The sequence below is a fragment of the Doryrhamphus excisus genome, chromosome 9, assembly GCF_030265055.1.
Source record: "Doryrhamphus excisus isolate RoL2022-K1 chromosome 9, RoL_Dexc_1.0, whole genome shotgun sequence".
NCBI classification, from domain to species: Eukaryota; Metazoa; Chordata; class Actinopteri; order Syngnathiformes; family Syngnathidae; genus Doryrhamphus; species Doryrhamphus excisus.
The window spans coordinates 16,304,815-16,330,828 of record NC_080474.1 but is presented as its reverse complement, the minus strand read 5'-3'; the positions used below and the strand labels follow the sequence as shown (position 1 = coordinate 16,330,828).

The 26,014-nt window shown below is 41.9% G+C and overlaps 2 protein-coding genes and 1 long non-coding RNA gene across 7 annotated transcripts in view; 1 reads left to right on the top strand and 2 right to left on the bottom strand.

Moving 5' to 3' along the window:
* rev1 (REV1 DNA directed polymerase) overlaps positions 1 to 7,022 on the bottom strand; it is a 10,187-nt gene extending 3,165 nt beyond the window's left edge. The window contains exons 1-15 of one of the 2 annotated variants that reach the window (XM_058081105.1): positions 6,762 to 7,022; positions 6,061 to 6,150; positions 5,810 to 5,885; positions 5,480 to 5,609; positions 5,172 to 5,340; positions 4,748 to 5,098; positions 3,712 to 4,409; positions 3,545 to 3,643; positions 2,830 to 2,946; positions 2,617 to 2,743; positions 2,400 to 2,528; positions 1,832 to 1,986; positions 1,228 to 1,347; positions 926 to 1,146; positions 609 to 781 (exon numbers count right to left, since the gene is read on the bottom strand). In XM_058081105.1, the coding sequence (XP_057937088.1) occupies positions 609 to 781; positions 926 to 1,146; positions 1,228 to 1,347; positions 1,832 to 1,986; positions 2,400 to 2,528; positions 2,617 to 2,743; positions 2,830 to 2,946; positions 3,545 to 3,643; positions 3,712 to 4,409; positions 4,748 to 5,098; positions 5,172 to 5,340; positions 5,480 to 5,609; positions 5,810 to 5,875 (2,555 nt within the window). In that variant the 5' untranslated portion in view covers positions 5,876 to 5,885; positions 6,061 to 6,150; positions 6,762 to 7,022. The remainder of the gene's footprint in view (positions 1 to 608; positions 782 to 925; positions 1,147 to 1,227; positions 1,348 to 1,831; positions 1,987 to 2,399; positions 2,529 to 2,616; positions 2,744 to 2,829; positions 2,947 to 3,544; positions 3,644 to 3,711; positions 4,410 to 4,747; positions 5,099 to 5,171; positions 5,341 to 5,479; positions 5,610 to 5,809; positions 5,886 to 6,060; positions 6,151 to 6,761) is intronic. The other variant, XM_058081106.1, reaches the window with a different exon arrangement.
* On the top strand, positions 6,330 to 12,675 carry LOC131135376 (uncharacterized). 2 transcript variants are annotated; one of them, XR_009131586.1, is made up of 3 exons: positions 6,330 to 6,669; positions 7,430 to 7,523; positions 12,538 to 12,675. It is a non-coding gene; the product is annotated as an uncharacterized LOC131135376 (long non-coding RNA). The 2 variants fall into 2 exon arrangements; XR_009131585.1 differs by lacking the exon at positions 6,330 to 6,669 and adding an exon at positions 7,250 to 7,339.
* aff3 (AF4/FMR2 family, member 3) overlaps positions 8,282 to 26,014 on the bottom strand; it is a 26,232-nt gene continuing 8,499 nt past the window's right edge. Inside the window, exons 5-24 of one of the 3 annotated variants that reach the window (XM_058081107.1) lie at positions 25,568 to 25,635; positions 24,100 to 24,441; positions 21,587 to 21,628; positions 20,936 to 21,013; positions 20,831 to 20,864; positions 20,682 to 20,739; positions 19,517 to 19,568; positions 18,950 to 18,984; positions 17,962 to 18,088; positions 13,180 to 14,835; positions 11,687 to 11,814; positions 11,419 to 11,584; positions 11,260 to 11,357; positions 10,805 to 10,868; positions 9,951 to 10,087; positions 9,812 to 9,883; positions 9,644 to 9,737; positions 9,099 to 9,148; positions 8,807 to 9,012; positions 8,282 to 8,739 (exon numbers count right to left, since the gene is read on the bottom strand). In XM_058081107.1, the coding sequence (XP_057937090.1) occupies positions 8,618 to 8,739; positions 8,807 to 9,012; positions 9,099 to 9,148; positions 9,644 to 9,737; positions 9,812 to 9,883; positions 9,951 to 10,087; positions 10,805 to 10,868; positions 11,260 to 11,357; positions 11,419 to 11,584; positions 11,687 to 11,814; positions 13,180 to 14,835; positions 17,962 to 18,088; positions 18,950 to 18,984; positions 19,517 to 19,568; positions 20,682 to 20,739; positions 20,831 to 20,864; positions 20,936 to 21,013; positions 21,587 to 21,628; positions 24,100 to 24,441; positions 25,568 to 25,576 (3,570 nt within the window). In that variant the 5' untranslated portion in view covers positions 25,577 to 25,635 and the 3' untranslated portion in view covers positions 8,282 to 8,617. Of the gene's footprint in view, positions 8,740 to 8,806; positions 9,013 to 9,098; positions 9,149 to 9,643; positions 9,738 to 9,811; positions 9,884 to 9,950; positions 10,088 to 10,804; positions 10,869 to 11,259; positions 11,358 to 11,418; positions 11,585 to 11,686; positions 11,815 to 13,179; positions 14,836 to 17,961; positions 18,089 to 18,949; positions 18,985 to 19,516; positions 19,569 to 20,681; positions 20,740 to 20,830; positions 20,865 to 20,935; positions 21,042 to 21,586; positions 21,629 to 24,099; positions 24,442 to 25,567; positions 25,636 to 26,014 lie in introns of those variants that run through there. The other 2 variants (XM_058081109.1, XM_058081108.1) reach the window with 2 other exon arrangements.

Genomic DNA, 26,014 nt, shown 5'->3' with positions numbered 1-26,014 from the left:
AACCTCTTGGAGCCAGTCAGGAGAATCTGGGATCTTCCTGTAAATTTTTGTTTACAAGTGATCATCATGCCCAGCTATGTCCTCGAGTTAGTAATTCCCTCTCCCACACTGTACGAGCCTCCTTTCTTCGAGTTAATTCCCCCTTCATTCTCTGTGCACATTATCTTTCTTCAGCTGTGCGAAAATATAGACTTGTATCATTCTTTTCTGCAATGAGAATTCTCTGGAGTTCAACATATTAGAGGAATTATTGAAGATAGCGGTGATGTCTGCTGTTGGCTGGCATGCGGGGACAATGCACGTTGCGCTTACTATTGTCGTGCACTAGACGTAAACAGTACTTCACAAGTTGTAAGTCAGTCATGTGGGAGCTTGGTCATTTCGTGCCAATGCGCACCATTGTGAAACTTTGAGGATATCTGTGTATTATTGCATGGTCTTACAAAACATTATGACCACAAACCACAGGTTGCACCACAAAAACAACTCATTTACACCCAGTTGTCCTAATTTTTGACATGACTAGATAATGTAGACCGGTCAATCAGAGAACTTGGTCCTCTCTATAGTTGAATACATGAGGAAAAGTGTAGGAAACACCCTCATACTTGGCAAAGTTGTCGCATATGCCATGGCCGCCGTATTTGGCTGACTCTTGTGGCGCGCCCTCCTTGCGGACCATAACCTTCAGGGTTACTCTGCGTCCTTTCAGTCCAGCATCTTGAAGACGTTTTTGTACCTCCATGGACAAGTTGGATAGAAAACTTTCTGCCTCATCAACCTGGTGGATGTACACATAAAGAGGAAACTGTTAGAAAGGGACATCAATATAAACATTAAATGAATATATCTTTGAGAAAGGCATCATTTTTGACACAGCTCTTGTACTGGGTCCTAATGTGTGTCCAGTGAGCGTCGGTCTTGCCTTTTTAAAGCGTATGTTGTAGTTCATCTCCGCCGACACCGACTTCCGCTCCTTCTCGTAGCGGACGGGACGCTCATCGATGCCCCTACAGAAGCGGAACAGGGTTTGTCCCGAGCGTGGTCCAAACTTCTTCTGCAGCTGACTTAAAGACACCTGTCGGAGCTCCCCGCATGATTTAACTCCAATAGTAGCAAGCTTTTTGCCCATAGCGGGCCCGACTCCTGGAAAGAATGAAAAGACATGTAGCATGTAGTCTGGGAGTGCAGGTACTATTTTCAACCAGCAGAGAGTGCTGTATCAACCTGGCAAGCTGGTCACTGGCAGGTCCCTGATGAAATCGTCCACGTCCTCTGACTTTAAGAAGTACTGCCCGTCTGGCTTGGCTTTACGCGTCGAAAGCCGAGCCAATAAGATGTTGGACCCTACAAAGATTGGGATTAGATTTAGATATATTTAGTTTTAGATTTATACATTTATTATGTATATTTACATATTTAGTGTGTGGGTTTTTTTCCCATCGCATTAATTTAATCTAAAATTTCAGTGTTTCTGTATGCGAGTTGCCTTTAAAAAAATGTTTTTTCATTTCTTATTCTTGAGTTGTTGGGGGTGAGGAAAAAACAATAACAATAACAATAACAATAATTTGGGATTGTTTAGCGGCAGCTGCTCCCGCTGTAGTTGGCAGGGCAAGGTCAGGAATGGTCAGTTGTGTACATGGCTAGGACTGAATCTACTCAAGTCTTAAAAACTTAAATTTATCAGCCACAATAAAGTAATGAATTGAAAACACCAGATGACGTTTCTCAACAATTTAGGTGAGATTAAAAAAATCAATCAATCAATTACAAAATGAATGAATCTCTATTTTTTTAATCTCTTGGCAGAACTCGCTGTAATACTAACCCATGCCAATGGAAGCACAGCATCCTGTCTTCTCTTTGATGTCCGCTCTGATGGCTTTAGCCAGATCTTCCGGGTTGATACCCAACTCTGCTATCAGAGCAGAGGCATCCAACAGCACTTCATCGCAGCTTAGAGCCTCAATGTCATGAGTGTAACTGCAAAACAACAACAAGATTTAAAAATATTACAAAAAAAGGTTACATGATTAATTGACCAATAAGAAGTCTGTCCATTGTGTGGAATGCATTAATTATTCATGTTTTGAAGCCAAATGATGTGCACAACCAGGCTTTCACCGGCAAAGGTGCTGATTTAGTCTCAAGCAATTTGCAAGAACTGTTTTATTTTTACAAAAAAATAGTATTTTTACTTTCTGTGGTGTATTTGTAATATTGACAAACATCTTTAAAAATGCTCATATTTGTGTTTAATTTTTTAAATTTCTTTATTCCAACCTTTTTTCTTCTGAGAACTACTTTTAAGCAAATATTCCTTGAGTTACTCATAATCAACTGGCAACCTACTGGGTGGAGACTTCCAAATGAGAGCATAGAAAGGCTTCTCTTACCCAGCCAATGTCTCATACATGGTGAGGGCCACCTCTTTGTAGGCGTCAAAATCGTATGGGACAGACCGCAGGGTGGGACAAAGCTGTTTGGCTTTGCCAAAAAACATCCCGTTCCTTACACCTGCTTGTCTGGGAGAAAAATGTGATATAAAAATTGTGATATAATGTGAAATATGTCAGTTTTGTCACAATGAAAAAGCGAGTGCGTCAGTGTCACCTTGCAGCATAACTACAGGATGCAATCTCTGCCATGGAAAGAGCAGCGTCCTTGTCTACTCCATTGGTATGTCTCTCTGGGGGCATTGCTGGTGGAGCAGCACCATGTAAACACTCCAATTCCTTGCCTGGGAAGCAGACAATTTTTAAAGGCAAGTGAGTGCGAGTGTGCCTTAAACAGGACTTTTGGAAACAACTGAAAACAGAGGCTGACCAGGCTGAGGCACACCGTGTTTCCTCTGGTAGTATTGCTGCTCCAGCTGTGGGTTGGCCCCTGGTCTTAAAGGCACACGCGCATGTCCGCGGTTACTCGTCACAGCGACAGGCTTATCTGTGAGGAAAACAAAACAAAAGGTTCACACTGAATTTACAAGACTGTTTCACATTTATTTTACTGAAAATATATTATATATTTCAATATCTCTATGACAGAGTCAGTCAAAACTGAGCATGATCACCATACAGAAAGACAGGTCATCTTATATTAAGACTGTATAGATTCATAGTCCAACCAAAAGGTGGTGCCAACAAGCAAATCACAGCTTTTCTTCCAGTCACCCACACATACCAGCGACCTGGCAAGCAGCAAAAAATTATTAGTAGATTTTGTTATTATTATTATACAGTATATTGTTATTTCATTGCTATTGAAAAATATTTTAAATATATAGATTTTTTTTTACAAAAAAAGGCATTGCCTTCTATTCTGGGTCATCTCATACGAAGATGAATATGTTGTCTTTGTACAAAGCAGCAATACATTATAACACAACACTTGGTGGGTCCCAACAGGCAATGTGATGATGGAACCACTCTTGACTTATCTCGGTTTACCCCAGCTTACTATCGACACAACACATCAGTCGACCATTAGCTCGTACCTAAAGTGGCAGGAATGTGAATGTTATGGCAGATATAAGAGGCCTCACCTTTGAGTTCTGGCAGATGTCGGATCCCAACAGACACAAAGAAACAATCCATGTCCACATGAAGAATGCAGGATTTAACACTGAAATGTGTCTGTGTACCTGAAAAATATTACAAATTAAACAAATGATCACAAAAGGTATTTAATGTAAAAAAAATGTTTTTCTACCTTGGCTTCCAAGCGTGTTCTGTGCCACCAATTTCCGAAGTCGCTCTATCCCAGGAAACGAGGCACCGCCCGTGGCTTTTCGCTTGCTGTGTAGTTCGTTGACGTATTCAGAGAAACCTGTCCTCCACGTGGAAATCTGGTGTAAACGCGAGTGGGCGTAGAACTCAGAGATCAAACTGCCCGTCTGCGCTGACATCTGAGCCGAAGACTCTGACTGTGGTGTTTTGGAATGAGGTTGGACAGTTGAGTTGCTTTCCAAGGCAGGGTGGGACGAAAAGGTATTGGAGTGGCTACCATTTAGACGCACGGGAGAGCGTGGGTGGGATGGTGGGGAATGAGATATTTTGTCAATGTTTGAGTCAACTTGACAAGAGATGTGTGGTGAGAGTCTTTCGTTGGACAGTTGGGGTTTAAGTCTCTGTTTATCTTCTGAACATAATTCCTCAACACAAGCAGACAACAGGTCGGATTGCTTTGGAGGACTGCTGGGAAACTCGTATGGGTCTGGTTTGGTCTTTGAAGGTTGATTTCCAGGTATTGTGATGGTGCATCCAGTCAGGTCATCAACAGATGACTTGTCTGTATGAGGGTCCTTTGACTTCAAGGCACTGTTAATAAAATGAGCGTGTCCATTGGTGAGGTGGGAAGGGGCTTTGATACAATCTGGCATCAAGCCTGAGGTCTGCAATGATCCATTTCTGAAAATGTAAACACATTAAAAGTATTTCAATATAATAAACAAGATGATGCCTCAATTCATAACATTTTCATGGTACAGTCACAAAGGAATATATTTACAATATGGCGTAGGTTCCCAAAGTGGGAAGGGACACACCAATTGTAATGGGGGAATCAAAATGAAAAGTAATTAGCACCTAACACTCACAATTACAACTGTGCCTGAACTAATCACGTCACAAAAAGAATGGCGCTAAAAAGGAGACAGAGCATGAGGGTTTTCAACAAATAAATAAGTTTGATAATTATGATAAATGAGGTTTTCTGTTAATTGTATGTATTTTTATACCATACTCACACTCTTAATTCCACTTCCTTGTGTCTACTCTGGTGCGGACTGCAGGAGGTGTTGGTCTGAGGTTGACGTTGGTCTGTACGTTGCGGGTGCCTCAAGGGGCTCTGGTGGGATGGCGAATGGGGGCTGAGCTCAGGGTTCGTAGATGCTGAGGATGGGTGATGTGAGGTGTTCTTCTGGTGGGAGCCTTTTTGTTTGGTGGTTGGTGTTGAGTTGTCCTCGTTAGAAACAGTGCGATGACTGGGTCCAGCAGTCTCTGAGGTCCGACGTAGCTTTATTCCAGGGAATAGTGAACCCTTGTGTTTAGCGTATAGTTGGTAGTGCAAGTAAGGGAGCAGACGGCCAGCTTTGATGCTGATTCAAACAATACAGCACATTATTTTCACACAATGTGATTCTAGTCATATTCTAGTCTAACTGAACCCACCTGTCTGTGATCCAGTCGGGCTTGATGACCTTTTCCCCTTTCAGCTCCTGAATTTTGCTATTTGGCAAATTATTGGCAATTATGTGGGTGGTCTTGGAGCGAGAATAGTAGATGTGGAATTGGCCACCGTGGAGCATCATCAGTCTGCGGAGCTCATCTGCACTTGGTTCTGCCAGCATAGGAAAAAAAACCCCTTCATGAATTAAATTATCACTTTAATAAGTATAAATGCAAGGTAGTGGTAGATGACCACAGCATAGCTCACAGGGCATTCTCCATTATGAGTTGTTCAATTTGTGTAATAGCACCTGTATATCCATTGACATAAATGGCCACCCCGGTGAAAATGTTGGTTGAGCCACCCCTTTGTTTCTCTCGGGGAGCGTCACTCTTGAACTGCTCATCCAATTTGGACACCTTGGCAGCCATGTAACCACCCTGCAAACAAGGAGACCAGTGAGAATAGAAAAGTCAAATACATGCTGCTTTTTGACTTCCAAGTGTTTTAAAAATAAGAATTAATGTACATCAATCTGTTACAGAGTCAAACTGACACCATTTTACACAACATTTATTAACGATACAGGGAATCAGTGAGTTGTTACTACTTAATCAAGTGCAACTAGAAACATATTCACCCTCTCTGCCCAACCATTGTCCCCACTGGCGTTAGCTTTCTTCTTGGTCCATACATCTCGACTCATACTGAGTTACCTGGAAGCACAAAAACAGAGATTACAGTCATGTTCAAAATTTAGTTCAAGGATTAACAGTGACAGTGAGGAGTACCGTTCTTCCAGGAAATGTAACATTACAACAAACAAAGCATCATATCATAATTTATACTAGTAAATTGTATTTTTTATGGATTTGGGTTCATTTGAGTCACCTGCTAAAGTGGTCCAGTTTCGAGTCAGTGAACCAATTCATGTGAATCATCTGAGTGAGCAGTGTTTCTGGTGAGTCCGCAAACTTGAGTCTGTGAATCAGTTCAACAATGTCATTGGAGTTAGGATCTTTGTGTGAGCCTGCTAACTCCCCATTATGTATGTACTTGGCAATAGTCAAAGGACTCATGACCCGCCGGGTTTATGGACGACTCTGACTCATGGCTCCAGACTCAATACGCAGGATCGGCTCATTAAACCGGATGAGTCATGAGCCGAGCACCTTATTTTGTGATAATATAAGCACGCTAAGTAGCATGACATGTGACATGTGTTTGTTGTTATCAACGCTGCTACGACTAAGTCAACATGTAAGATATGATCCACATATATTTACATGCATTGGTGGACAATTGTGTGTACTAACTAGAGGCATGTATGGGCATGTCCACAGCTAAAAACTTATGAAGTTGAAGCTAAAGAAAACATCTGCTTCACACTGTTAGCTAACGTTAGCTTGTAGCGCGAGGCGATAGTTAGCTTGAGTTCACCTCAGTTCACAGCATGACATAAAGAGCACGAGGAAGCTAATGGCTAACATGAACAACCAAGTAAGTCTCTGGTGACAACAATGCGCTACGTGTGTAACGTCGTCTTTGCACACAAATGTGTGACATTTAAATAGAAAGCGTCTGTCTTTTACCTTTCGTACTGTCAGATGAGGTTGTTGTTAGCCACAGGCAGACTTCCCTTACCACATAAGCTTGTCCAAAAGAATCTTACAGACCGTTGTCCGCCCTTGTTGGCCTTCAGCCTCAGGTGACACGAAGACAGTCTTACTTATTCATGGTGTCACAACACGCTTTTACATCCTTCAGCTCTCCAATGTTGCGGCTTTGCTTCTGAGCCCCTTTGCTTTCCATCATTTCTACATCAATTTCAGATTGGGGTACACAAAGCACTTCCGGCAATCTTTCAGAATAAAACGGTTGTTAATGAAACTGGACATGATGAGCAGTGTACATACATCTTATACAGAAGTACTATTCAACTACAATCGTTTGTCAGAAAGAGTTAAAGACCCCCTCCCCCAATATAATGTTTTAATGCCCTATTTGTAGATCATTTCAAGTAGAAAGTAACGGAAGTGATGTTTGTGCATATTCTGGCTACCTTGACTAAACTCGTTGCCTCGTCACCTGAATTGACTCTTGTTGGCTGGCGCCTGAGACGTCCTCACCAATTAATTCAGGGGGAAACGCCGAAAATGCATTGTAGGTGGTATGTGTGTCGTAGTTTTCGTTTTATAAAAGGTTAATAGAGTTAACTTGTGTTGTTTATGCCTCCACATTTCTCTCTGTCTTTCTGCAGACAGTCTACGGCGCCGTCTGGGATTTTTTTTTATCCTCAAATCGCATAGGCACGTGCCCTGGTGATGTCGTGATTTAAAAAAAAATGAAACAAGGTCAGTACATCAAGCCTCCATCAGGGAATGATGACGAGTGCCACCTATAACACATGCACTGTACTACGTTTATTATTGTATCCACCAGCAAAGGCATTCAAAGAAAAAATGTACATCTCTTGAGATGAGTACGCTTTGACCTGGTGGCACGTGAGCGCCCTCATTGGCTGTTCACTGTTGCCATGGCAGCAGACATGCTGAAGTTTCATCCACGTATGAACAGTAGGAGGTGTTAATGATGGAGAGGCTGACACATGCGGGCAAGACAATGAAATACACGCGCGCGCACGCATGCGCAGTAGCGGTTGCTGATCAGCAAAAAGGTGCTGATCTTTTCAAATCAGATGTTTGCAGCGAATATGCGTTGATATTTTTGAAATGTTCAGATGGGATGTATCTGTGTCATTTTGCTGTGATAATGATGGACAGTCGTCTCTTGTTTATAGCCGTTAATTGGTTCCAGACAATGTTAAATGAATTGTATGTATGTTTAGGACTTCCTAAATACAGTTATATCAATAATTACATTTAGTTAGTTACAGTTTCTAAGTCCAGTTTTAAACATAATTAGAGTCCTGTAAACATGAAATAACACCCCTATAGTCACCTTTACATATTATTCTTTGGTTGTTTTCTTTCATAACCACACCAGTGGACAACAATAGTATGTATTATTTAAATCTTGCATAGCAATAAGAGAGACACAAGACTGTATTTTGCACTGTATTTTTTTACTAGAACAATATATTATTGCACAGTAAAACAAATTTTATGAAAATATTAGCTACCTAAATAAGACATTGAAATTCTCCAACAAGGCAATTTTTGGAAAAGTGGTGAATGTTTTTTCCTTGTTTGGACCATTGAAGACCATTGCTAAAGTATGGAAGGCCCTTAATTTGCCGACAATACAGTGATCAAGTCCTGTTTCTGTCACTATTGGACATTTGGCAAAGGATTAGAGGCTTCACATTACAATGCACATCTCTCCAGGTTCATCCAAAGGAAGCGAGAGAGTCCAAAATTGCTCATTTCCACACTGGAATACCCTGATGACAAATCCACTGGAGAGCTCTAGTGGAAAATTCTTCTTATTAGTTAAGTTTGGCACTGATGCGTATCCACTGAAGAGCTTGCCTGGTGTACTGGACTGCATGAGCGATGCTACTGTGAAGCGTCAGCGGCCCCGACAGCGTATTCAAGTAATTGAAGAACTCTGTTAAAATAAAAGAGTTGTTTTTTTTCATCATACTGTATATAGTGTTTAATGCACTCTTACATACCTTTACTCTCCTTTGCAAGGTTGTCTGCTACCTCCCAGTACTCGTAGCTGTACAGGACACTGTTGGTGATGTTCAGGTGGTTTGCTGCCATCTGGTGGATACGCTGAGGAATGCTTATAAGTGACAGGGAGGCGTTGTCCCCATGTGAACCCTTCTTGAGGTGTTTGGCATTGGGCAAGAGAGAAGCAGGGGGTCCTTCCATATCCCTGTTTAAGAAAAAATAAGAATAGTCAGTGCAGTTTTTGTGGTATGAAAACCTTCAGTTCAGAGCACTAAACAGTCATCCACCGACTTGCCAGTGTTGTCCCAGCAGGATGGCATTGCAGGCACTTTGGGTGAAGTCTGTAATGATAACATGGCAAAAGAAGTCATCAAAAAAAATACAACAAAAAAAAACAACAACAGCACTGTGGTTTATCAAAAATAAAAATAAAATACACAGATCAAAATTTTAAGACCAGTTGAAAAATTGTAAGAAGTGACATTTTGCACTGTTGGCTCTTAAGGAGGCTCAAAGTAGAGCTTCAAAATGCAATAAGAAGAAATGGGAGTGAAACACACAAATAAAGGAAGCATTAAAGTGAAATAGGTTGTTCATCAGCTGATCGTACACAACACAGCAGCTCCAAAAAATCTGAAACCGACCTAAAATACAAATAAAAGAACTCAGTGTATTTTTCTTGTTAAACACTGCCAGTGTATCCAAAAAGCTACTGAGGACATCCACTGTCTGATTTTTTGTAAACTGCTCTTACTCATTTTCCCCCATTTCTTCATTTTGCATTTTGAAGCTGTACTCCTTAAGATTCATCCAATTTCATCAAACTACTTTTTTACCTTAAAATAGTTGAGTAGTACTTTGGAGTATTTCAGTGCATGGTCCTTTTTTAAACGAAACATCTGCCAGTAAAGGAGGGCAAGACATCGAAAGCTGTGGACACACAAGGACAAAATCATCTTCAAAATGTGGGGTGATTGTAAACACAGAGGAGGAGATCTACGTACCAGAGAACCGCTAGCTGTTTGTCTTCTTGTCGTGCTCCGGGGCCGGAGTGGCTCTTTAGCCTCATGGCGTACCTTCATTAACACAATTACATTAACGCTGTTAACTTATATTGTTGTCCTCAAGCAATGTCTGGCTTACCTTATAAGCTCCACCGTCTCCGTGTACATGGTGTAAGGAGATTTAGCCTCCAGTGGGCCTTCCTCCATTGCTTTGCCACATTCCATGAACGACAGAGCGGCGTCCACGTAGTTCACGGCCTTACCCAGCTTGTCCACCTGGAAAATATACAACACAAAAAGATAAAGCTAATGTTGCACCAAGTCAAACATAGCACACGTCTTCCTCCTGATGTTGTCTTTATAGGTCTACCTCTTATAGGTATACCTCTTGCTGCTCAGCTGTTGGTGTGAAAAGCTTGTGCGCTTGCCGTATTGTTTACAATGATGGACAACAACCAGTGTTATAAATGTACATTGTTTTTATGACCTTTTTTGACCTTTCATTCATTCATTTTCTCATGAGGGTTGCCGGGATGCTGGAGCCTATCCCAGCTCGCTTCGGTTGAGAGGCAGGGTACACCCTGGACTGGTCGCCAGCCAATCACAGGGCACATATAGACAAACAACCATTCACACTCACATTCATACCTATTAATTACCAATTAACCTAGCATATTTTTGGAATGTGGGAGGAAACCGGGATACCCGGAGAAAATGCACGGGGAGAACATGGGTGGGGGTGGGATTGAACTCGGGTGTCCTAGCTGTGAGGCCTGCGCGCTAACCACTCGTCCGCCATCTGTGCATCCATCACACATACCTGTGTTTGTGAAAACGGAGAAATCTGCTCTTCTGCACCCTCTAATGGCACAATTAATGTCTGCACACATTACAACTCAAGTATGATGTATTTCATAACTCCCATTGACACTTGGCAAAGTATATATAATATTAAACATCATATTAAAATGTAGAGCTTTTCTAACTACTCACCATTGCATCTGCACGGTGTTTCATCCTTTTAGCTTCATGTAAGTAGTACTCAGCATGGTGAGGCCTGGAAAGATGGATGGATAGATGCACAATAAAGATAAGACAGATGCACCACAAAAGTACACTGGTTATTCATTCATTCATTCATTTTCTACCGCTTTTTCCTCACGAGGGTCGCGGGTGTGCTGGAGCCTATCCCAGCTGTCTTCGGGCGAGAGGCGGGGTACACCCTGGACTGGTCGCCAGCCAATCACAGGGCACATATAGACAAACAACCATTCACACTCACATTCATACCTATGGACAATTTGGAGTGGCCAATTAACCTAGCATGTTGTAATGATGACTTTCTCCCTATACATATATATATATATATATATATATATATATATATATATATATATATATATATATATATATATATATATATATATATATATATAATATATACTCACGTCTCTGGGTTAGGTATCGCCGCCCTGCGACCAGCAGGGCCCCAGGACTCTGATGAAGAATGCTTGGACACTTTGACACATTCCACCTCCATCTTGGGCTGTCAGTCCAAAAGAGGATTAAAGCCAAAATGTTGCATCACTTACATCACTTTGTCTTACCTCTGGTCCTGAATCTCTGTTCTTATCTTTGTTCTTGTGTGTGTGACCAATATGATGCACATCACCATTTTTTGTTTTGGATGACGAACCGATGGAATCTGGGTCATCAGACAGTGGCGACAAAGGAGACAGTGGCCCCTTACTGTCTAAGTACTCCTCTAAATATCTATAAATATACAGTCAAACAAATACCACTTAATAGGATCCATGCAGGGAAAAAACAGTCATAATATTAGGCACACTTGCAAAATCAGATATGAATAATGACCCGTTGTGTGTGGTTTCGGTTGAAAAGCCACGCTCAGCTGGATGAAATGTCGATTCTGTACGTCTGGGGACGTCTTTGGCGTGGGGCGGGTTCCTCTTGCTGTCTTTGTGTGACATTCCATTCTCCAACTATATACACAGACACACACAAACACATGTAAACACATCATATTTATCCTTTTATAACAACCATATTTGGTCATTTCAATTGAGATAGATCCCACAAGGCTGACAAAACAGTAAAAGCATGAGATATCGCCCTGCTAATTAATAAAGAAAGGCAATGATAATTAACTTTTACAATATGTTTCATAAAAATTATTTTTGGGAGGAATATTATTTCTATTTAAAATTCTCAATGTGGCTGCACGGTGGTCGAGTGGTTAGCACGCAGACCTCACAGCTCGGAGACCAGGGTTCAATTCCACCCTCTGCCATCTCTGTGTGGAGTTTGCATGTTCTCCCCGTGCATGCGTGGGTTTTCTCCGGGTACTCCGGTTTCCTCCCACATTCCAAAAACATGCTAGGTTAATTGGTGACTCCAAATTGTCCATAGGTATGAATGTGAGTGTGAATGGTTGTTTGTCTATATGTGCCCTGTGATTGGCTGGCGACCAGTCCAGGGTGTACCCCGCCTCTCATCCGAAGACAGCTGGGATAGGCTCCAGCACCCCCGCGAATGAATGAATAACATGCAGGCACATTATTATTAAATACAGTGGTACCTTGGTTAACATCCGCTCTGTAATTTATACTCATATTTTACCTTGGTTTGCGTTCCCTTGCCTAGTTAGTGTGCAATATGGCGCACGTAACAAACTGTTGTATTTGTGCTTGGTTTGTTTACTACAGGATTCCAAAGAGGAGAAGACCAATAGTGAATTCAAGAAAGAAGTCATCTCAAAGTTCAAAGACGTCGTCCATGTTGCCGATCTCGCGTGTGGAAAGCCTTCAACAACAATAAGTACCATCCTGAAGAATAACAACGTAATCAAGTGAGCTAATATTGCAAAAGGAGTAACAGTGTTAACGAAACACAGGTTCCAAACTGAGTTTGTTGGGTGCAGATATAACAAAGACACTACCTGCAATGAGTGATGGCGAATGTAAGGCAAACATTTGAAGGACAGAATCCTTATCTCCTGCCCCTCCCTCTCAGCAAAACTAGGTAAAAGTGATGTTAATGTAAAAACTATCATTAGTGTCAATATAAATGGATGGAATGGATTCATTAGAAAGTTTCCTTGGTTAGAGTCCATTTAGGTTTATTTGGACTGTAGCTGTTGGAGATTTATAGCCTGTCAAGTACATGCCTAAGCAACAGGTGGTGCTATAAACCCTGAACCATAAGTCCAATTAAGCCAATCAGAAGCGTTTGCAAAAATTGTAATATTAAATGAAATTTAATTTACAGAAAGACAAAATTTCTCATTGGATAAGTGCATAGAGAAATAGAGATTTTGAGGATGACTGGAGGAAAAAAAGAATGTCTACCTTCCGTTTCCTTTTACTGTCTTTGGAGACAGAATCTGGCAAGTAGAGATGTTTCATAGTCTCTTTTTGCTTTTCTTTTGAGGAGGAAGAAGGAGCTTTGGTCTTGAAATTATGAGCGGTGTCTGGGACCCTCCTGAGGAGACAGAGGTCTATCTGGACTACAAGGTTCCTCAGACCACGGTGAGAAGATTCTGCGGCTTGGTCGCTTCGCCCAAACGGGACCAGAGTGTAAAGTTTTTGTCTGGTTTTGCTCTCCTGACCCTGATCGGTTCCTTTGGACTTGCTAGCATCAGGTCTGCCGGGGCCGTGTTGGCCTCTCTTGCGGAGTGAAGTGGAGTCCGCAGGAACCTTGGTAACTTGAGGCTGGAATTCCGAATCTGAATGTGAAGAGGCAGAGGATGAAGGTGACGGTAAAGGGTCTCGCCGGTTCTCGTTTTTTCTTTGGGGGTGTCTCTCTTTGGAGCGGATTTGTTGTTTCTCCTTTGTCTTCTTGTCTCTCCTCCTCTGCCTCTCGATAGCCCCTGCCTCCTCCTCCTCTTCCTTCTCCTCGTCTTCTGCGGAACTCTCGATCCAGTGGCGTCTCAGCAGCTGCTCCTCCGCCAGCCTCCTGTCTTTCCTTGTCTCTGAGTCTCTGTGCTTGTCCTCTTTCTGTCTGTGTTTCCTCTCTTCAGCTTCAGTGAGAAAAACCTCCTGTTGGACCACCTCACGTTTCTTGGACTGGAGTTGCTGGTGTGATGTTTTCGAAGAATGAACATGCACAGCACTGAGAGCTTTGGACTCCCAAGACTTGGCCCTTGGTCCCAGGTTGGGACTGGATCTTGAGTGATAATTACTGGTAGCTTTTGACCTCAACTGGGAACAAGAACCTTGACCGGGGTTGGTTTCACAACCGGTCGGAAAGTGGTGTTTTGTTTTGTGTTGGACTGGAGGTCTTGGAGTTTTGTGGTTGGAGCTGTGGCCAGGCCTGCCGCCCTGGATCTGCTCACTCTGTGACGATGTGTGTTTGCCTGGTCTTTTAGTGCTTGGATGCAAACTGTTCTGAGGTCTCGATTTGTGGTTGTGACTGTCGCTGGAGTTTAAAACCGCTTTGGATTTATTTTGTCTGTGGTCTTGGTCTGCTGTTGGTCTCGACTTGGGCCTGTGCTGGGGAGGTTCTGTACTATTACACAATGGGCCAATCCGTGACCTACTTTTTGTCCGGTGGGGATTAGTCGTGAGTCTTTCAACCTCAGGGTAATTGTAACCCTGCAAAGGACTTCCTGGAGGGTCTCTCTGGACTGGGCTGTGCTGTGCTCTTGGGGTCCCGTGTGGACTAGGGACAACAGTGGGAGCTGGACTCGGGATGGGACTGTACCTAGTGCTGTTGCTAGGACTTGGACACGTGCTGGGAATCGGGCTTGGACAGAAGCTGTAACCCGGACTCGGTAAGGGACTGCCGGGCCTGTAGCTCAATTGCGGGCTGGGAATGGGGCTTTGGCTAGGGCTGTATTCCTGATTGTTGTCCCAGCATCTTGCTGGAGACGGGGCTCGTAGGGTGGGTGACGATGGAGGGTGCTCAGGAATGCTCTCTGTGGAATAACGTTCACTTCTTCCGGCTTTTTTCTGGAACTTCAGCCACTTATCCAATTGCCATTGGGCGGAAGGAGGACGATCAGGCTGGAGAAAAATTAGCATGGCAACGGAAGTTTAGCATTTGAAACCAAACCCACCCTATTAAAACATGCGAGTGTTAACTTTAACTAGCAGTATCTAAATCGCAAAGAGGGTGGGGTGTTAATTATAGGTTATCACATGGTTTGTCTGGTATCAGGCCAGGTATCATGCCCCCAAGTGTCGGTCTCGGGCTGATACTAGCACGCGGGGGCATGACACTGGGCCTGATACCAGACAAACCACGTGATGATCTTATTATCACATACTATTTAATCATGAGCTTATTATCACGTACTATTTAATCAAAAGACCATTTTGTTTCCAGAAAAAGTTCAGTTTATTACATGTATTATATCTAAACAGTGTAAACACAACAATTGCAAAAATATTTCAACAATAATATTTTATCAACAGTCTTATCTTATCAATGTCTGACAATTAAAGTTCCATTAATCAAGTTTGGGTTTTTTGGTGACTGGAGAAGCACTAGGCACTAAGCACTCGTGTGCTGTTCTCTGATTGGTTGTTTCACGGGCACGATACCAGAGCCAGGACAGCTACGGGGGCTGATACTGGACATGGTTAAACTCTATATTTTATCAGTATCACTGCCCTGGGCTTTGACACAGTATCATTTCGGCCTTTTCCCGTATCATTCATGGGCGGTTTCTAGGGTACAGGGCCAATTAATACTGTAGTATGTGATAAGTTGAGAGAGCACTGGTTCTTAAACTTGTCAGAGGTACTGAACCCTGCAACTTTCATATGCACAAAAAATAAAATGAAAATTTTCTTCAAATTCAAAATATAGGTACAGTATATGTTTTATATGTGCACAAAATACACCATGCATGAATTGTTGAAAGTTAAATGAACTATCCATACAGCTTTTTAAGTAACATTTCATCTTTCTTAGTAGTCATACAAGTGTAAATATAAGCTAAAAGTCATGAATCTCTCTCATTTTTAAGTCTTCCTTAGGTTCTTATTAAGTGTAATAAGACATTAACTACAATCAGTTGTAGAATGTATTGATACATCTTGTGTCTTTTTGCTTTAAATGTGAGTCTGTTTACTTCCATTCTTGTTGAAACACCTTTCATTTGGAATGAGGTCACAAAAAACACATGCCCAGAATGAACTGTTTTTTGCCAAACCAAGGTCTCATGTTGTAGGCTGAGTTTCGAAATCTCAAGTTCTTTGCAACTTTATTTCCAATAGTACAACCTATGGGTATTTTTAAAGGATGACAGTGTCCTACTTACTATACCATAACTAGCTAGGTCCCACTCAGATTTGAGCTGGATTCAAAGTCCAGAGTGCTAACCCTTACAAATCACGACGGCTATCGTCTGCCTGCTGTTGCTCACGTTCGACAAGCTGACAGTTGCACAATTGCTACACAATGGTTGACTTTTTTTTACCATGTGAAAGAACATCAGTGACGAGGACAAAGAGATGAAGAAAAATACTTACCGCTGCCTTCTTGCCTTCCTTCTTCTTTGCCTTGGTGCTAAATTAAACCTCCTCTCTTCAAGTCAAACAGCAAGCCCCCCCACCTCCTCCTCTCCTCGCCACATCCCTCGACCTCTTTCCAGGGAAGACACTACATCTCTTGTAACGTCTTGACTACCCTCCCCTTATTTTTTCTCTCTCCCCACTGGCGGTCATTCCCTCCTGCCCTTCCTACCTGTAGCTCTGGATTTGCTGTCTGAACAACTCCAACCCCCGTCTTTGGGAGACACTGGAACAGTAAATGAAAAACATATGGTCTACCACCATCGCTGCCACTACAGCCCCCTCCCGTGCACCACCGCACATAAACTCCACTCCCCACTTTTGCAATAGAGGCCCAATGTTGTGCTTGCTTAGACATCTACAGGGCTTTCCATTCATGACAGAGGAACAGGGTCCCCCCCCCCCGTCATTCCCCCTGCACATTCCAAACACCTCAGACCAGACCATGAAGCTCCATAAAGGTCCATCCTTTACATATCAACACTATATTGGATATAACAATCATCTAATAATATATTAGAACTGATTGGTGGTTAACTTTTGTAGAAAAACTGAGTCACTTAGTAAGCTGTGGACCACACGTTGTCCTAGAGGTTGGCATATTTGAGTCACAGTCAAGAGATCGAGGGTTCGAATCTCTGTTGGGGCACTTCTGCATGCTTGGGTTTGCCCCCCTTGCTCTCTCCCACACATAAGTGTGAATGGTTGTTTTTCCATATGTGCCTTGTGATTGACTGGCAACCAGTTGCCTGAAGCCAGTTCCTGTCATTAGGGTCTTGTTATTATGTGTCCTTATCTTTATCAGTTTTTGTATTATTTTGTATGTTCATTCATTCATTGATTTTCTACCACTTTTTCCTCATGAGGGTCGCGGGGGTGCTGGAGCCTATCCCAGCTGTCTTTGGGCGAGAGGCGGGGTACCCCCTGGACTGGTCACCAGCCAATCACAGGGGACATATAGACAAACAACCATTCACACTCACATTCATACCTAAGGACAATTTGGAGTCGCCAATTAACCTAGCATGTTTTTGGAATATGGGAGGAAACCGGAGTACCCGGAGAAAACCCATGCATGCACACACAGAGATGGCCGAGAGTGGAATTGAACCCTAGTCTCCAACCTGTGAGGTCTGCACGCTAACCACTAGATCGCCGTGCCGCCCTTATTTTGTATGTATTTTATTTTATTCATTATTATTGTTTGCAGTAGTCTTTTCTTTCCTTTTTTTTAAACATCATTGCTGTAAAAGTCCACATGACATGACCCTTAACATGTTACCAGTACATAAAACTATTTTATGATGGCGACATGGTGACCGTGGAACAAATGAATTCATTTTATATTATTTCTAGACAGTCAGTGTGTGCTGTTGTTGTGTTTGATGTTAACACGACTTTCCCCTCCTCAGGGCTTTTGCTCTTTAAGCGTCGGCCTGTTGACATGACACCCGGCCACTAATTCCCCAAGCTGTGCCTCCTCCTTTGCCATTCAAACTAACATGCATTCCTCATTCCTCCGTCCCTCCCACACCTGCCGTCTAGTGCCTCCAGGCTCCCCGCACCAGATCCATCCGTAGACCGAATCAACCACAAACAGCTCAGGGTTACCTCCTTGATGTTGCTCTCGGAAGGTGAAGCGGCAACTGGGCTGGAGCTGCGGGAACGGAGGCTGCCACTGCCTGATTCCACGGTGGAGTTGGATCGCGTGGAGTCTGAGCTGGAATGTCTCACCCTCCTGCCATGTCGGTCAACACACAGAATAAGACACCACAAAAGAGGTCATGAAAATGCTGGTTGCTAGCATGTAGCAACCACTACATGGAAAATTGGCTCACGTGCAAAAGTCTAAGGCCACCGCTAGCTCGCTGTTTTATCAGCCTTTTTCACAGCAATCATTAGTCCCTTTTCCACAGAAGGAACCTTTTACATCTACCTGAGATTTTGAAAAACCTTGTTACGTTTTCACCGACTTTATCAGGGTTTAACACTTTCCCCAGACCTTAAACTTACCCTGGAAAAATACCTAGAAGCAAGGTGGGACTTTTTAAGTCTTTTTTTTTTCCATTTTGCATGGCATCAATGTAAAAATACAATACTACCCCATACATCATCAGTCTGATATGAATACATTTAGTATTAGTATATCATATACTAGTATATCAAGTACTTTGCAGTTCAGTGGAAAAAAACACAGAGATGACCGATAATTATTTAACCAGGATATAGAATCAAACACTTTAGATCACGGGTGTCAAACGCAAGGCCCTTTTGGACTTCATCTGGACCGTCAAGTCATTTTAAGTGGCCCACAAAAACAGGCCAAAATGCACAATATAGGCTCACATACTTCCTAAATGCATTAGTTCTTCTATTTTGGTAATAGAATCATCAAACCGTCCAGTAGCTAAGCTAGATGATATCCTTTTTTGATTGAAATCTAACAGTTGTTAATTTAATTATTTGGAAAAAATACTTGAAAAAAAATAAAAACAAAAAGAGAGGAAAATGATGTAATTTGGTATTCATATGATCATTACAGCCCTGCCAAAACAAAGCATCTATGGTGGCCCAGACATTTGCACAGTGCTAAAAGTACCTTTGTCCATCCCAGGAAGCTGATTGATGTGTTGCCTTTAGGAGTACAAAGCAAAAAAGAAGATTATGGTATGTGAATTGAAAGAATGCCCATTTTGTGTTGTTGTACTGTATTTGTTTGTGTAAAATTACTCTACTACTCCTGAGCTGCTGCACACAAAATGCATTACAACATACCACCCTACAGTTGGTGGTTATTGAACCCCGTCAGATTGACAAAACATTTCTCACACTGCTCAATGCGCTGTGCACAACATAAACATATGTATCTTTAGGGCCTTAAGCCGAATCCCAACAAAATTTGGTACACAACAGGGGACTGGCAAGTCCATGTGGTTAATATTTGAACAATTATTCTTAACAACTATTCTCCCATGCATGCGAGGGAAAAGCTGCACGGCTGCATGGAATTCTTCCCCTCTACGTAAGTCTATCACTATGCAAATTCATTCAAAAAAACACCCTAATTGTCCATAAGTTATTGACTATTTGTCCAATGATTACAAACCTTAGAGGATATCTGTATTGTCTGATATCTGAGGATCAAAAGATAGGGGGGTGGTCTTACCCTTTGGGTGTCATCGTCATCACTGCTCAGTTTTAGGTCATCAACAAGCATCCTACAAACAAAAAATACTATGAGAAGAAAAACATACATGCACTTATTTGGACAACTTTCTGTAATCTTTTTTTCCTTTTAATCTTGTAATATTCATTCATTTTCTTCCTCTTATCCTCATGAGGGTCGTAGGGCAAGAGGCGGGGTACACCCTGAACTGGGCGCCAGCCAATCACAGGGCACATATAGACAAACAACCATTCACACTTACATTCATACCTATGGACAATTTGGAGTCGCCAATTAACCTAGCATGTTTTTGGAATGTGGGAGGAAACCGGAGTACCCGGAGAAAACCCACGCATGCACGGGGAGAACATCCAAACTCCACACAGAGATGGCAGAGTGTGGAATCGAATTCGGATCTCCAAGCTGTGAAGCCTGCGTACTAACCACTCTCCGCCGTGCAGCCCATTATCCATCCATCCATTTATTTTCTGTACCGCTTATCCTCACGAGGGTCGCGGGCATGCTGGAGCCTATCCCAGAGGCAGGGTACACCCTGGACTGGTCGCCAGCCAATCACAGGGCACATATAGACAAACAACCATTCACACTCACATTCATACCTATGGACAATTTGGAGTCGGCAATTAACCTAGCATGTTTTTGGAATGTGGGGAGAACGGGGAGAACATGCAAACTTCACATTTCACACAGGAGGGTGGAATTGAACTCGGGTCTCCTAGCCTGTGCGCTAACCACTTGTCCACCATTTTGTAATATAGGCATTTTGTAATATTACAGACCCAATTGAAAGAATAGTAATAGTAGATGATGACTCTAAAGATTATCTCAACCTAATAATATTAATAATAATGGGAACATCGCTAAGAAAAGGCTAAGATGCTGATGTTTTGTTCACATGGCGAAGCATGAATTCACCTCCACTGAATTGGTTTAGAATGAACAAAATGTATCAAAGTGAGGCTAGAGTAAAAAAAAAACTGTTCTGGGATATTCAATATTTCCACATCTACTCGGCCTACTACTGTCTTTAATAGTTTGTGGCTGTGAGGACTTCCGCCTCAACCCAGACAACATTTTAATGGACTGTGTTCATGCCAGGCTTTAATGAGCTGCTGTGACTCATGTTTCCTTGTGTCCTACTTACGTCTTGTGGGGCGCCACATGGGGGTGACGGGTCGTTCGTTGCGGAGCGTCCCCCTGACCTGTCGTTGGAAGAGGTGGATGGTGTACGTATGTCAAAGTCATGAAAAGATACTAAAAAAACACATGTGAATTGAAACAAACAAGGCATACCGTGCCTCTGTTGGGTGGTCGCCTGCTGTCCATCCTTTTAAGACAACAAATATGAAAAATTATAACGGAACGTATATCAATGCATACAAATATAAAGCAACATACCGCAGGGTTGAAGAGGATTCGTTGAGCCTGGTCACCTCCTAAGGCTTGCTGCGATGGCCTGCAGGACTGAGTCATGTCCTGCTAGATCATAAATCACACTAAGCATCTAAAAAGAACAGGATTCCTCCTTAAAACTCTTATATTTACTTGTATACATGTTATTATATACTGTCCAACACACACAAAATATGAGCATGCTGCAATTAAGATTTTCATCTGTGTGATTCTATTGATGACAGTAATAATATTGAAAATATTTTCTCTTTCTCTCGCTACTCTACCATAACCAGCCCAAGAGAGCTCATCCTACCACTTGGTTAGCTTTCCTCCCCCAATCGTCACCAATAACACAAAAAAAAAAGCCTCCAAGGTAGAGCGTAATCTCCCTCCCACTCCTCCATCTCAACTACTGTGTCACTCTTATTTTCTACACTCCTTAATAGGACTCCTGTGGACTTCATATTTGACACCAGTGGTGGTGGGGGGTGGAATGGCGTACCAGGGCCCAAAGGCACAGCTATAAAATACTTATATCTTAACATCATACATGTATGAGGGAGAAATAAAGGCATATCTTATCTTATCTTATGCATCAACATGAGACAATCAAAATAATACATAAGTGCAATTCAATCAAAAGTCGATTCTTACCCCCCAAATATCTTTGGCACAGCTGTGTCGGCCTCTTGTCACCTGCACAGGACATACATAATGATAATGAACAATAATGAACAATTGAAGCGCATCATGTGGAATTTTTCCCACACCTGATAAGTGTCAATCCCATCCAGGCACAGCAACATAACACGTTGCTATGCAGTGTCCACATACAAAATATGAATATCTAATCCACAATAAGTTGTGTAAGGCACACTTAATACACTTTTCAAATGTGCAGGTGAATGATGAGTCAAAACAAGAGTCATTGTGAGAACCAATAGAAGGTCGGTGACTCATATGTGCCAAATGACAGCTGCAGATGAACGAGAGTGTGTGTGTGTGAGCATTGCAACAACTTTCTATGTTACTAACTCATCTACACCACATCCTTTTCTCAACCTGAAATTCAAATGTACAGTACTAAGTGTAAAAGCTTCGAGATATATTGCATAAGTGTAGGTACCTAAGTGTAGGTAAAATGGGTGTATCAGAGCCGTAGTAGCAGTAGTAGATCCAGGGTTCTGTTTATACAGAACAGGGAGGGGCTAGACAGTGTCTTAAACTATATATGTTCTATACATAATATAGCATGTCCCATGTTATACTATAATTACTACAGTTTGTGTGACTGTCGCTTTAATGCTAATGAGCTGTGCACTTTCTCCACTTTTACATTTACATTGTAACTCTGCACATGTCCAATGTAATAGATGCCATAGCTTACATAAAACAATGTGACATTAAGGAGTGAGCTACATTGCTATCATTACACTCACATTCTGACGGCAACATCATGTTAGATTACTCCATTCACTGAATAAAATGATCAAACTTACAGCTTCTACATCAGCTTTATTTCAAGATGTGTAGTGAAGCCTGTTTCTTTATTTTGTCTTTTTAACAAAGCTTTCCCTAATAGTGGTTGGCGTATGAGGTAGCCTCATATAGCTAGGGGCGGCTTTTTTCTTGCAAGATTTCATGAAAAGCTGCAACTTCAAAATCAAGTGCTTGAGCGACTCCTCTCTCAAAAGTGGAGCAAACAAGTGGAAGACATGATACATTTTTTGTGCTCATGAAAAGGATATGGAGACCCATCACAGTGTGAAGCCTTTTAACCCTCAAAAGCTACTTTACTTAGCATATACTTTGTAGTCTATGTGCTTACAAAGTCAGCCATTCTCATGAAAAGGATAAGACATATTGTGTGTGGAATCTTACAGTGATTTATTTTCCACGGTGTGCCGTCTGTGCAGCTTCCACATGTGCAAGTGCCAGACAAAAGCTCTTCCATGGATGACTCACTAAGGTCACTATCACTCGACTGGACTGGAAGCCTGCAAAGCGACAAACCATGCAAGCGTGCAAAGCGTCTCATGGTCGCAGACCTGCTTATGAGGCTTTATAAACATCACAACCCCAGGCTTGTGGTGCAATACCCTGATGAATGAATGAAAGCCTTAGGGAGCAGGACAACAACACCCCCTGCAATAACACCTCCAACAACACATGTAGTTCCGACATTTTTTTTTTTACAACATTCTTCAAATAGCTCTAATTTAATCAGTGTCGCCAACAATACGCATACTGTATAGTAAACATACAGTATGACTTTATACAGGGTCTTGAAACAATTGTGACCTGAAATGTGGCATGGTTTGCTGTGGTAGCATGACCCACCCATCCATCCATCCATGCATTTTCTGTAAAGCTTCTCCCCACTATGGCATATGGGTATATGCTGGAGCCTATCCCAACAGTCTTTGGACCAGAGGCGGGGTAGTACACCCTGGACTGGTCGCCTTTCGCATTATGAACTATATAGTCATGATCGAAGACCATCATTGCGAACCAAGAGAATATTTTTTACTACTTTGGTTAGCTAACGATTAGGTTAATTGTCAGTAACTGAAAAAAATAATGTATTAGCAAGGATTATTATTATTATGGAGTGTTTTAGTTTGTTTACTCGTTTCAATGAAAGTTAATAATATATGTTATTATAGATAACTATTATCAATAATTATTCATTCATTTTCTACCGCTTTTCCTCACGAGGGTTGCGGGGAGCGCTGGAGCCTATCCCAGCTGTCTTCGGGTGAGAGGCGCGGTACACCCTGGACTGGTAACCAACTTTCGACAAACAACCATTTTCGAATTATGAACTATATAGTCATGATCTAAGACCATCATTATGAACCAACAGAATATTTTTTTATTACTTTGATTAGCTAACGATTAGGTTCATTGTCAGTAACTGAAAAAATAATGTATTAGCAAGGATTATTATTATGATGGAGGGTTTTAGTTTGTTTACTCGTTTTAATGACATTTAATAATATATGTTATTATAGATAACTATTATCATAATTATTCATTCTAAATTACATTTTTTTTCAAAGTTTTACTCACTTTTTGTAATGCACATTTTTTAAAAATTGAATGGGAACATTTCTAACCAGGAAGTTGCACGCAAACAAACTACAGAGAGTAGTCACAGCTCTCACCTGAGAGGAAAACGAGCATCGGTGCAGAAATCCAAAGCAAAGTTTCCCCCTGCCACTGGACAGGACAGTGGGCATGGTTCCTGGATGCTCAGTGCCCACCGTGGGTGTCCATACCAGGCTTGGAGTCGCGTGCCGAGATGCGGATGTGATGCTGTTGATGCTGCTGCTGCTGCGACTGCTACTGACGATGAAGATGATGAAGCTCCGTGGAGTTACCAAGGAGGTGCAGACGAAGGCGAGCCGGTGTCGCGTCAGAAGTGACGTGGGGCCGATCACGACTCGGTGAGTGGAGCCCGCGGATATAGTAACATACACATGCGTGATGGTTGGAATGTGACGTACCTGGGGGAAGATGTCACACAAGCCGGCAAACACATTAGGAATACCTGCACAGTTTAATGACGTCATATGTATGTATCTATTTATGTATCCATGTCAAACACTACTTATGTGTGTGTGTATATGTTCACTACACTGTATATTTACAGTGTTTACATTTACAGTGTTAATAATTCTAAAAAAAAGTAGAATGTATCACAACTGTTATGATTTTGGCACCGCTTCATATAAAATGACTATGAATATTGAATATTTACATGGAAATAATCCTGGAAATTAACACCGTAACCCCCTGCAATTCGCAACACGAGTCAAAGATCATCTACATGGCAGGAGACTGTTTTTAAGGCCTGACTTCCCGCAATTAAAAAAATATGTAATATTGACCATATTTTCCATACTATAAGTCACAAATTTTTCATGGTTTGGCTGGTCCTGTGACTTATACTCCGGAGTGACTTCCATATGTTTCCCCCCCCCCCACACTGACGACCACAAGAGGGCGCTAGAGCTTTGTGTGGTAGGATTTGTTACTCCAATCACTCCTGTACCAGTGAAAATGTACAATGTAAACAAATTCCCCCAGTATTAATTACATTATTAATATGTTCATATTTCAATTTACTAATAAAAACCACCTGGTCCTAATCTGAGAAAGGATTCTGCAATAAAAAAAAAGTCTGTTCGAAGTTGCAATCCTTCAGCTCTCCTGTAGGTGGGGCTTTCATGGAACACATTAACAATAAGTACAGTGTCTTCATATAGAGTAGCTGCTATTGAAATAAGACACCCATCATCCCCCAACTGAGGTCAAATTGGATGGAGAAATAAAAACAAAATATACAGATAATATCTCCGCTGTTTCTTATCGTTTTGAATATCTGTTGCCATGGCAGCAGGGGCTAACTCGCTGCAATAAGATCAGCATTTGTTCATACAGTGTAGGACAAGTTATCAGACAAAAAAAGAAACATCAGGATATTGAAGAAAAAACAAAACTGTTCCATTTAACTATAATATTATGCTCATCACTATCAGGAATCGGGGGATGCGTTTTGCCGTCAACATAATCCTCCATCGGCGGGATTATAGCAAACATATGTCTACTCATCTGGCCCTGTCTACTTACCAGGTTCATCCATTATTCCTGCTGCCATGACGGGAAATAATATTTCACCTGTATTGCACGGAATCCATCTGTAAAAACAATTATATCCTGGAACTTAAAACAGAACTCATTTAGATTCAAGAAGACAGATTAAAGTGGATTTCCTGTTCCAGGTACAAGACTATACTTTCATAGCATCTGCTGCATGAATAGCAAAACAGCAGCATTTCCCAGTGGATGAAGCGGAAATGTTGGAATTTGGTGTGAAAGGAGGTATAAAAAAAATGCCAGGGGCTGGCCCTATGATGTCTGATGAAGCGCCCATGGTTACATATACATACCCATGGCGACGGCACCTGAAACGCACTACTGCCTCCCCCGATGCTTACCTGTATCAACCCCTGAGAGTTGGACCTCCTGACAACACTTCCTTTCCCTAACATTCACCCACAGAAACAGTGGGATCGA